This window comes from Haplochromis burtoni, unplaced genomic scaffold, assembly GCF_018398535.1.
Source record: "Haplochromis burtoni strain Fernald_Lab_line unplaced genomic scaffold, NCSU_Asbu1 Contig_457, whole genome shotgun sequence".
Taxonomy (NCBI): domain Eukaryota; kingdom Metazoa; phylum Chordata; class Actinopteri; order Cichliformes; family Cichlidae; genus Haplochromis; species Haplochromis burtoni.
In genome coordinates this window covers 100,092-111,611 of record NW_024582818.1, presented here as the reverse complement: position 1 = coordinate 111,611, position 11,520 = coordinate 100,092, and the positions used below count along the sequence as shown (strand labels likewise).

The window sequence follows — 11,520 nt, the reverse complement described above, 5'->3', positions numbered from 1 at the left end:
CCCGCCACTGTCCTGCCCCCTGCCTGCGTTTTAGGCGCTCTCATCTGGGACATTGAGGAGACTATCTGCCAGGCCCTCGCAGGGGACCCCAACCCAGGTACCGGGCCACCTGGGCGGCGCTTCGTCCCCGCTACCGCCCATGGGGCGGTCATTCATTGGATTCACACTGCACGATTTTCGTGCCACCCTGGCGTGAGTAGAACAATACAACTCCTTAGACGACATTTCTGATGGAAATTTCTAATAAAGGACGTAAAGGAATATGTGTCAGCCTGTGCCGTTTGCGCTCACAACAAGCCATCCACTAAGCACCCCCTAGGTCAGCTCCACTCGCTCACAACACCTCACCGGCCTTGGTCTCACATCTCCCTTGATTTTGTTACTGGTCTCCCCAGCTCCTCTGGAAAGAGCGTCATTCTCACCGTTGTTGATAGATTCTCTAAAGCTGCTCACTTCATCCCACATCTAGCTCAGTTGTGTGCCGTTGAACCACTATGTGAAACTAAGTTAAATGAATGTGACATACAAAAAATTAACATACAAAGGGCCTGAAACCATGCTGACTTGAATTCAAGTTTTCTTTTGGATGACAAAATTTTTTTTGGGGGACAAATATATCTTTCAGCTTATAAAGAAGACAGGTTTCAGGACATGATTCAGTTGAACTCCAAGGAAAGATCTATCGGAAATTTTGGATTAAGTTGCGAGACTACAATCATCATATTTTGTCATCTAAGGATTCCCATTTGAAAAAATAAATTTCATAAACACTCTAGGTGCGTGGAAGTGCTGAAGCAGGCTCTTCCTATTGTCCAGCTGATACTAAAAGTCCTTACCCTGAAAAACTCCTTGGTGGATCCAGAGTCCAGTGTTCCATATGCTATCTCCGTCTGCTTAGCCAAGTCTTCAGCACTCTCAATGGGAGACACCATCCTCTCCACCGTGAGGAAGGCAGCCAGGTTAGCAGTGTATGATGAGATAATGATCAGAGTGAAAAACCACCACACCCCACCAACTATACGTCCTGAAAGAGACCTGCCCACATAAACACATGAATCAAATTAAACTGTTCTAGGACTCATGACAAATTCATTCAATTACATCTTGAGGCACTTGTTGTTATGATTTGACACATTGTAGATTCTTACTGAAGGCATCAAAACTGTAAATGAACACACATGGAATTGTGTAATAAAAAGTGTGAAATAACTCAAACCATGTTTCATATTTAAGATTCTTCGTAACAGCCTTTGCTTTGATTACTGCTTTACACACTGTTGGCATTCTCTTGATGAGTTTCATGAGGTCGTCACTTGAAATGGTTTTCCAAGCATCTTGAAGGAGTTTCCAGAGATGCTGAGCACTTGTTGGCCTGTTTACCTTTACTCTGCGGTCCATTCCATCCGGAACCATCTCCTTTGGGTTTTAGGTCAGGTCTCCTTCTTGGTTCTAAAAGTTCTAAAAGTAATGATGGACTGATAATTCTCTTAGCTGTCATTTCTACTTAGCTGATTGGTTCTTGCCATAATATGAATTTGAATAGCTGTCAAATAGAGCTGTCAGCTGTGTACCAACCTGACATCTGCTCAACACAACTGATGGTCCCAACTCCATTAAGAAGGCAAGGAATTCCACCACTGAACCCTGACAGGCACACCTGTGAGGTGAAACCATTTCAGGTGGCTACATCATGAAGCTCATTGAGAAAAGGCCAAAAGTTTTCAGCACTGTGAACAAAGCAAAGTGTGGCTACTTTCAGGAATCCAAAATATTGCTACATAATTCCATATATTTTGCTCCATATATTTGATGTCTTCAGTATGTATCTACAATGTATGAAGTAGTAAAAACAGAGAAACAACATTAAATGATAAGGTGTGTACAAACTTTTGACTGGTATATATAAGTCATTGTGGATAAAGAAAATATTTTCAGCTGACAGGCTACAGTGACTTGCCCAACACAGCTAGCTACAGCAGCAATGCCATAGTGGCAACAGCCTCACCCAAACTGGACAGTTTAACAATGACCACATACATCTCTTCATGGCCATAGTTAACATTACAAACATGATGCTATACCAAGTCAGTGTAAAAATATTAGGGTTGAAGTAGAACAGAACAATTGTAGCATGAACAGAGTTTCTAATGCACTTTTATCTCATCTCATTCAGTCTATGATAAGAACTGTGCCTGTTTTACAGCCCTTAATTAGTATTAATATTCAGTTCCTGATTAATGAGGCAGTGAATGTATATTAATATAATATACTGATTACAACATCGGGAGCTAATACCGTATATGACTATGAAATGTCAAGGGCATACCAACCTTGGTGAGATGTCACAACCCTGTCGCATGAAAGCACCCAAAGAAAACCAAAGAGAATTAAAGATCCCAAACTCATTGGTGGATTCAGTGGTTAATGGCAAGGCTCCATCTTCTGGCTCCTCAAGCGTCCATTCATAAGGGCTGAACCTGGATACCTACAGCAGCAAAGCATTAGAATGTCAACAGAAATACACAAATTACATAGATTGTTATAACAGGGTTTTCTAAAAGTTTGCAAAAAACAAGGCATTTCATTTTTTCCACTGTTTCAAAGAGCCCAGCCAGAAAGTAGGTGCCTAGGCTGTGAAGAGGAGCTTCTGTCTAACTATACTGCCATAAAAAGACACAATTGCTCTTTAAGAAATTACACATTTTTAACTAAACTGCTCCTCTGTAGTGTACCTCCTCGTTGTTAAATCAGATTACATGTAATCAATTGATCATAAATATAAAATCTTTCTGAATCGAAGCAAGTTTCTAGTTTTCTATTAAATTAACCCTAATGTTGAGGCAAGGAAGGTTGGGCTTCAAACTTGAACTACACTTTTTGAGACATAATACATTAGTCTCAATAAGTGTCAGTAGGTTTTATGTCACTTATTTCAAACATAGTATTTATGCCTTCTTTTAACATAACCATATTAGGCACTGATACTTATGAAAACAGGATAGCACCTAAAAGAGGATTTCAACAAAGCATGCAAATTCATAATAGCAGGCTTACTTACCAGAAAGAGAACAACACTAACTCCTATGTAGGCAAAGACAATGCACATCCAGATTTCATAGGCCAGTGGGTCCAGAAAGGAGAAAACACCTGGTTTGGATTTTTGTGGCTTTTTAATCATGATGGAGATTCCCAAAGACATGAAGGGTTTGGAGAAATCTATCACCTCTTCACGGACAAGAGTGATTGTCAGGGGAGCAATAGCTATATCTGCTTTCTGTTGGAAAGTAGAGACACAGTGACAGGGACAATGTGATTGCTTCATGGACTTGGAAGAGCTGCTGCTACTACAGCGCTTTGGCAGTCGTTGTGATCACATAAGTGATTCTAGCCTACAAGCCACATTTAACTATACAATCATATAGTGTTTAATTCTACACACTGTAAGGATGTTCACCTAACTTTACATCCATATCTCTGGACTGAAGGAGGAAGTACCTGTAGAATACTGGAACATGCACAAAGAAGACTTTAGAGGCATGCACCAGGGGCCACATGCCTGAAACAATAGTTTCTATGATTTTTTTTCCTATGACTTTATGGTGATTTGTGTGATTAACAATTCAAGTACAGGTAAAATTTAAGATTATAATGGACCATAAGTTCCTAGAGCTCCAGATTTTTTCCTAGAGAACCAGCGAGAAGCACACATCATTCCAGGCATAGCAGATGGCCCAGTCAGTGATTGAAGTCAAGGGTCATGCCGTTCTGGCTCCTACTGGTCACCTTGAGAGGATTCCAGAACCACAGCAATAACCACGAAGGGGTTGGCGGAAATCCAGAAGGACCAGACTAAGAAGGCCAGAAGCCCTGACTTGGCTGAGTCAGAGAAACACCCAGACCTCAAAAAGGGGGCAGAATAATCCCCCGGTCTGTGGAAAAAGACCTCATGGTGCATGGTGGTCCATCCATGAGGTTAAAGTAAGAAGAGGAGAAGAGCACAGAGAATTGCCCGTCCCAGAAGATTAGTTGTTTAAATGTAAAGAAGGTCAAAAGCCCTTTAGACAGAGTTTCTAGTTTGAGCACAAAGGTGGAAGCTGAAAAGTAATGGGAGGTCTGAGAGTATTAGCTTTACTAATAGTTTGTGTGATTTTTATGTTATGTTAATTGCCCGAACACAGTGGTCATCCCACATTTGGTCCAGCCGTTAAAGGGGGACAGACTGTCCAGAGAGGGAAAGCGCGACAACTAAGAGAACTGACAGATACTGGGTATAGAAATATCAACCTGGGGTTAGATTGGCTAATTCAAAATATAAAGGAACAAAAGGTGTCAGACTGTGTGGCGTGCGTAGCCACCCGCCCACACCTGTTCACCGAACCTGGCCCTGTCTATTCAAATGACACGCGGGGATTTAGTTGTGTGCTTATAATAACCAGAAGTGCAATTCCACCAATTGATAATAAAACTACTCCGGGACCTTTTACCCGAAGAAACGCTAACTATACCTGTTTTGATTTTACAGTGAGCAGCAAGGGAAGTCAGAAGTATGTACGTAGGAGAGATCCCAGCGGACTGGTGGTGTATCCAGCCCAAGGGAATGCCTCCAGGGGTAAACATGACATAAATTGGCCCGTGGGCAAGAGCGGGTTTGTACTATTATGCTGGGTAAAAAGGGGGTAAGGGTCTCAGGAAACAGGGCAAGGCAGCTCACAGCCCAGTGTAGATGCAAGGTGCTGTTCTGGACGTACACTTACTTGTTTGACTTATTTGTGGGGTTTTTAACATATATGGATGCAATAGGGGTGCCTAGGGGAGTAGCAGCATCAGAAGTATGGTGACCTTCTTTCGAAGGTCAAAAGGGGGAATTGTTGAAAATATATCATGAAGCAGTATTTCAGCAAAGGCCATATTAACCCAGCTGCTAATAAAATGTGCTAGATCATAGGGTATCACCAGAAGTGCTTTGATTGTAATTGCATACGTGCTTGCACAGCGACAGTGAGAACAGGATGGACTCAGGATGTGTCATTTACTATTATAAGACTCATAACGAGAACAACAGGAAACAGGTGGGGGTGAAAGGCAGTTAAGATAGATTTCTGAGTAATTGTAGAAGATCACCAAAAAAGGAATCGTGTCTAGCTGTCACTAACTGTAACTGCTGCATGTTATGTTATCTGCTTACGCACGAAGGGGCGTGAACCCTGACATATAAAACTGTGTATCAAAGTGCTTCCTCTTTGAGAACTACACGGAAGGTGGTATTGTGTACATCTCCCTTGCATGCAAGCTAAATAAATAATTGAGGATTGACTAGACCTGCTCTGAGTATTGGTTGTTTGTTCTCAACCCAACATCAAAGAATTCGGGACACCTTCATGACCCAATAGCCTACTTTGAATGGAGGGGAGAGTAGGGAATTACTAAGCTGGAGAGAGTGGGGTTGAAAAGCCTCCCTCCACTGTTTTTTCACAAATAAGAAGTGTCATGTGCTGGCAAAACTGTCTGTTGGTCTGGGTTCTTGTTACAAAAGATAAGAATATAGTGTGAACAGGAACAAAACAATAAATCTGGGCGATGAAGCTGGAATCCACCCCATCCTCTCCATTTTATCTATAAAATGGGGGATTGGATGGTATTAAATGGTTATTTGAGTCTCATCCAAGAATCTCATGTAATGGATTTGTCGAAAAATACGTTGTAACTCACTAAATTACACAGTGTTAGAGATGAAACCCCAACAATCAGCTAATCTTATTTGAGGGAATTTTCTGAACTGGTGCTACATAAAGCTTAATTTTCCAGATTTTTCAGACTGCCTCCTCTAACTTAAATGATCGGAGTGTTTGGTCAGTTACTCAGATCTTTAATGAATGTTATTAATTACTATCAATACCAATTTAATCTAATTAAAAGTAAAGAAAATTTCAAGTTTAAAGTGTCATTCACACTGCAGGACGTGCAGGTAAAACCACCATAAAGAAAAATGCAGCTGCAGTTGGTTGATGTCCACAAATTTCCAGGCATTTGGTTAAATGTGCTTATGCAATTCTAAGAGAGAGGTTCAGCAGAGATAAAATCTAGTACTTAACAATTTCTATTCCATGTCTTAAGTAATATTTATAAACTTTGCTTTGAACATGGTTTTCACACACCATTTTTGTTTTGCACTACCACCAATATTTAATTTGTCTCATGCTCAAGTTAAATAAAACATTCTGCTGTTTATTGTGCCTGTGTAAAGTCTTACCCCATATACCAGCTCTCCAACCATACCATTCCAGATTTTGGTTTCAGCATCTCTTGCTCCATATTTGCCATCTCCCACAATCCTCAGCTGGTAGCGTATCCCACAGTGCTTTGCAATCTCCGCAGCCAGGTCGACACAGTAACCTTGCATCAGTACAAACAGCCAAACAACAAAGTCGCTTATATGAGATACAAGAGTAGTGTGTAATTGAATATCACATATCTTAATATCAAATTTACTCTAAATTAACGGCACCTTATGTGTCTTGAAAAAGTTTTAAAAGTAAGGAAAAACATATGCTATTGTGGTATCATAGAGCTATCTTCATGGCACATACTTCAAACAACAAATTATTTTCATTAATACTTCAAGTAGAGGAATGAATAATGAAAGGTTTTATATGCAGAATGCTATACACACTGGTTGCCACTCACATGGTGCTACTTTAAATGGTGGCAGTAGCATTTGTATGTAATCTATAAATCCAATCCAACTTTATTTATATAGCATTTTAAAACAACAAAGTTGACCAGAGTGCTTTCCAAAAATAAAACAGATAAACATTAAAAACCATACACTAAGCAGACAAAGAAATAAATATAAATAACAGTAAAATAAATACATAAATGAAAATGATAAAATAAATGAGTATATATATTAAATATTAAAACATGAGTAAAATAGACAATAAAATATACAATGAATAAAACTAACAAAATAAAAAAAGATTAAGAGCAACAGCTGACTACAAACTGACTCTGTTACTACTCCTAAAAAGCCTTTGAAAAAATGTGAGTTTTTAAAAGTGATTCAAACATTTCGAGTGTTGGGGCCAACCTAATATGGAAGGGCAGTTTATTCCATATTTTGGGGGCCACAACAGCAAAAGCAGTCTCGACATGGGGACAGCAAGGAGTGACTGGTCAGTTGACCTGAAAGACATTCGTGGAGTGTATCGATGTAGAAGGTCTGACAGGTAAGAAGGAGCCAGGCCATTTAAAACTTTAAAAGCAAACAAAATTTTGAAATGAATTCTAAAATGGGCAGGCAACCAGTGTAAGGAGGCAAAAACAGGGGTAATGTGCTCACGTTTGCGTGTCCTTGTCAGCAGGTGAGCAGCAGCATTCTGGACCATTTGCAAGCGTGATTGTGAAGCCTGATCAATACCAATATAAAGCGCATTACAATAATCAAGGCGAGTGGGCACAAATGCGTGTAAAACTCTCTCGAAGTCATAAAAAGAAATAAAAGGTTTGACTTTAGAAAGCTGCCTCAACTGAAAAAAGCTATTTCTCACCACTGTATTTATTTGTTTGTCCATTTTAAGAGCTGTGTCAATTTTTACTCCAAGGTTGGAAACAATTGGTTTCACACAGGAAGTGAGAGGACCCAAGTCAGATGGAGGCACACCAGGGCCACTCGGCCCAAATATAATGACCTCTGTCTTCTTTTCATTAAAATTAAAAAAAAATTCAGAGCCAGCCATGCTCTGATATCTTTAAGACATTCTAAAATAGGCCTGAGGGGGTTAGGGTCATTGTGTTTCAGGGGTAAATAAATTTGACAGTCGTCTGCATAAAAATGAAACGGAATTTTATGTTTTTTTAATAATATGGCCAAGAGGAAGTAAATACATGCTAAAAAGAAGGGGCCCAAGGATGGATCCTTGGGGTACACCACATGGGAGGGGGGCGGAAGATGAATAAAATTTACCAAGTGAGACAGAGAAACTTCTGTCAGACAGGTATGACTTGAACCACTCCAAGGTAGTGCCTCTAATTCTAACATCATGTTCTAGGCGAGAAATCAAAATGTTTTTGTAAACTGTTGCCACTCCTCAACCTCGGCCGTAGTCCTCGGTGAGTTAAAATAGGAACAGTCTGGCGCTTAACTCACCGTCACTTAGCCAGGTTTCTGTCACACAGAGGAAATCCAGATTATGAGAAGTGAAGAAATCCTTCAATATGAACGTTTTATTTGCTAACAACCTAGCGTTACCCAGAGCAATCCGGGTAGGGTCCATCATTGCGGTGACAGCCATCCAAGAAACCTGTTTCACTGGATTCTGCGGATTTACTCCACCGCAGCGAAGACGAGGTAAGAGAAGGCGGGGACGCAGGATCTCCTCAGCCGAGCCGACAACAGGTACTAGCTAGGTGGCAATAGGTTCCAAGAAGCAACGGGGGACGAAACGCCAGTGCAAAGGTCGGATTTCCGCCAGAGTGCATTGGGAAACTGTTCTGTCTCTGCCAGATGAAAAACCTAAATATGATTTCAATTTCACTAACAGCCCGCTGCGTTTTCTCCGACGTTTAAAGCGCTTCTTATGAGATGGGGTAGGGGTGTAGCCTAGGTGAGCCGGTACTCCAGAGAGTAGCGGAGGTGGGAAAAAGTCCTGTCCATCAGCGCTAGTCCTTACCAGTTTCTCTGTGGCAAGTCGAATATTTAAGAGAGTTTCACGATCGTAGATCAGTAGAGAGTCAGCGTTGTTCAATAAAAGTGACAAAAACAATATAAACACGCAGAGCAAAAGTGGATCCGACAGCCGTGGACGGCGAGCCATGCACTCCGGCGCCATCTTGGACTTGGCTCTACTTTACTTTACGTCTTAATGCATGCGCCATCATCCAGGCAAGGAAATCCCAAAGGTTAATTTTGTTCATCTGCACATAGTGTTGTCATTTAGATAAATGCTTCATCACTCATCCAAGTGACACTTTCTCCCACTGAAAACACTACGTCCACATGGACAGAATCAACCTTTTGGGATTCTGTACTGAACGTCCAGTTTCAGTCAGTCTCAATACAGAATACTGATATGACAATTTTGGTCTAGATTTTTTGGTTTAAATAACAAATAAAACGTTTTACTGTGCTGTAAATAACTTTTCAAACATTTTTTTATGAGTATCATATAGACATATAGTACCTGATGTAACGTACCTTCATAACGGTCATTGTCTTGAAACAATTCAGCATTCTTCTTTAGCATCACATACGGTGCTTCCTATATACACAAACACATTGAAATGTTAACAATACAGTAGACCGGAGTATGAATGTGTGTGAGTATAGATAGAAAGCACTTAAAGGCATAAAATAGGTGCTTGTGTAAATGAGTGAATGAGTGCTTAGAGTAGTATCTTGCCCAAGGATGTTTGGCATGCAGCAGCCAGGAATCAACCAACAGTCTTCCAATTAGTAGATGAAAAGAACACCAAATAATACAGAATACTGAAATAAAATGCAAGATTATTAAAAATGCTAACTAGAATCCCCTAAACATCTCCAAAACTCAAAACCCTGGATCTAAACCCATGGCACTGTTTGTAACACAGTGGACCATCTCTTAAATTAGATCTCACTTTGTTGTTGTGAGATCATGCAAAATCTTGATGCTGTGTAAAAAATGTACAGACCAATCTCAAAGTAACATTTTACATCAAAACTCTTAGAGAAGATTGTCTTCAGCTTCTTAAAAACAACATCCTTGAAAAAAATTCAGTCAGCATCACAATACTATGACTGTGTATTAGGTTACAAATTACATCTTAAAAACTGCTTGTATGGTGAATGTTCTATTCTTGCACTACCTCACATAAGTTCAGCATTTCATACAACAGGACATCAAATTCTGGCTGCAGCACTGGGACGGTGTCTGGGACATCTCTGTGGTGGTTTAGACAAACTGTAAGTTTTTTGTTTCCATTGGTGACCGCAGGTCTGTGTAGTCTGGACTGAACTGTGGAGTCCCCCAGGGGACCTATCCTTTTTTCAATTATTTATGGTACCATTTGGTCACAATATACAGAGATACAACATTTCATTCGACTGTATCAAGAAGACTGAGATCCCTCAGCTCAGCTCCAACCAGAAATTAAGTAAATTAATTTAGCAACTCCAGCCTTTGTGGGTGTTATAATGTAACACAGAGCGACAGAGTTTTATGTATGCACTTTCAATGGGCAGTTATTCCTGCTGCAATCAAATCAGAAACCTGATCAAAACATAATCAAGAATTAACAAGCTGAATAATTTAATTTAAGGTGAATAAGAACATAATCATTACAATGAAATAATTCTAATGTTAAGAATTTGTTTTCTGTGCAGATGTGACCTTGAGCTCTGTGTGTGTGTGTGTAAGGAGTTAGACTAAACAATTGTCTGGGTGTGAGTAGAGTAGGCAGAAAGACAGAGAAATAGAAAGGTTTTTTTTAAATCATGAACAACCAGAAAAAGTCGTTTTAAATGTAATGTGACTGCAGATCTTAACAGGTGTTAAAAAGAGAAGACAAGAAAAACAGATTTTTGGACAAAAAGAAGTAATCAGAAATGAAAAATACATAGAATGATAGAGGGAAACCACATATTTCTTTTTAACATGATAAGAAATCATGTTGGTATTATGCAAACTGAAGTATAGTGTTGAATAAACATGACAATTGTAATAAAATAACTTTTGCTATAGAGAATGAGGGGAGGGGAGAAAGACAAGAGGGAGAACTTCCCTCTTTTGTGAGGTTGTTATAGAATATTCTCCCTTTAAGAATTAAGAGATCTGTCACGGACCCGGCTCTGGGGACTCAGGGTCTGTGAGCAGTGTGGACTATTATTTCTTTTATTTGATGTGTGTGTCTTCTGCACGATGCTGTCATGTCTATGTTCCACATGTTGTATGTGTAGGCAGGGTGTGTGTGTATATGTGTGTTTCTGCGGGTGTAGCCATAGCTGGACTGGCCATCGGGCATACCGGGCATTTCCGGTGGGCTGATGGTGATTTTTCGTTTTTATGGGCCGATGTTTTTTTGTTTGTTTTTTTCGTTTTTTTCCTGTAACGGTATAAACACTGAAAGGTGGTGGATTGGCCAGATGCTGGGAGATGTGTAAAAATAACTCAGTTGTTTGGTGGTGGTTATTGCGGAGCTTCCACAGATTCAGTAACATTAGCAAGTGGTGGAGGCCAGCAGATGCAACACGCTGGCAGGTGGATGACGGAAAGGCAGGAGGAGCAGAGACCCGAGGCGGTGAACTGAACTTCAGGTAAGAAGTTATGAGCTGCAGTCTATCTGGGTCAGATATAAACCAAGTTTAGGTGGAGTTTATTTTCATTATGCTGACTTTTTACAGTCAGTTACAATAACTCGTACTGCGTGCTAGCTAGCATGACGGAATTCCTATACAGCTGGGCGGGTGCTATGATGTTAATGATGTTGAACTTGTTTTATCTTATTTTGTTTATAAGGTTAATTATTAGAGTTGCCAACCGTCCC

At 40.2% G+C, this 11,520-nt stretch overlaps 1 protein-coding gene across 1 annotated transcript in view; it reads right to left on the bottom strand.

Moving 5' to 3' along the window:
- Positions 1-21: 21 nt before the first annotated feature.
- Positions 22-11,520, bottom strand: part of LOC102312799 (glutamate receptor 2) — a 43,234-nt gene continuing 31,735 nt past the window's right edge. Inside the window, exons 11-15 of the mRNA XM_014341156.2 lie at positions 9,194-9,257; positions 6,251-6,393; positions 3,059-3,274; positions 2,331-2,485; positions 22-1,035 (exon numbers count right to left, since the gene is read on the bottom strand). Coding sequence (XP_014196642.2) covers positions 762-1,035; positions 2,331-2,485; positions 3,059-3,274; positions 6,251-6,393; positions 9,194-9,257 — 852 coding nt within the window. The 3' untranslated portion in view covers positions 22-761. The remainder of the gene's footprint in view (positions 1,036-2,330; positions 2,486-3,058; positions 3,275-6,250; positions 6,394-9,193; positions 9,258-11,520) is intronic.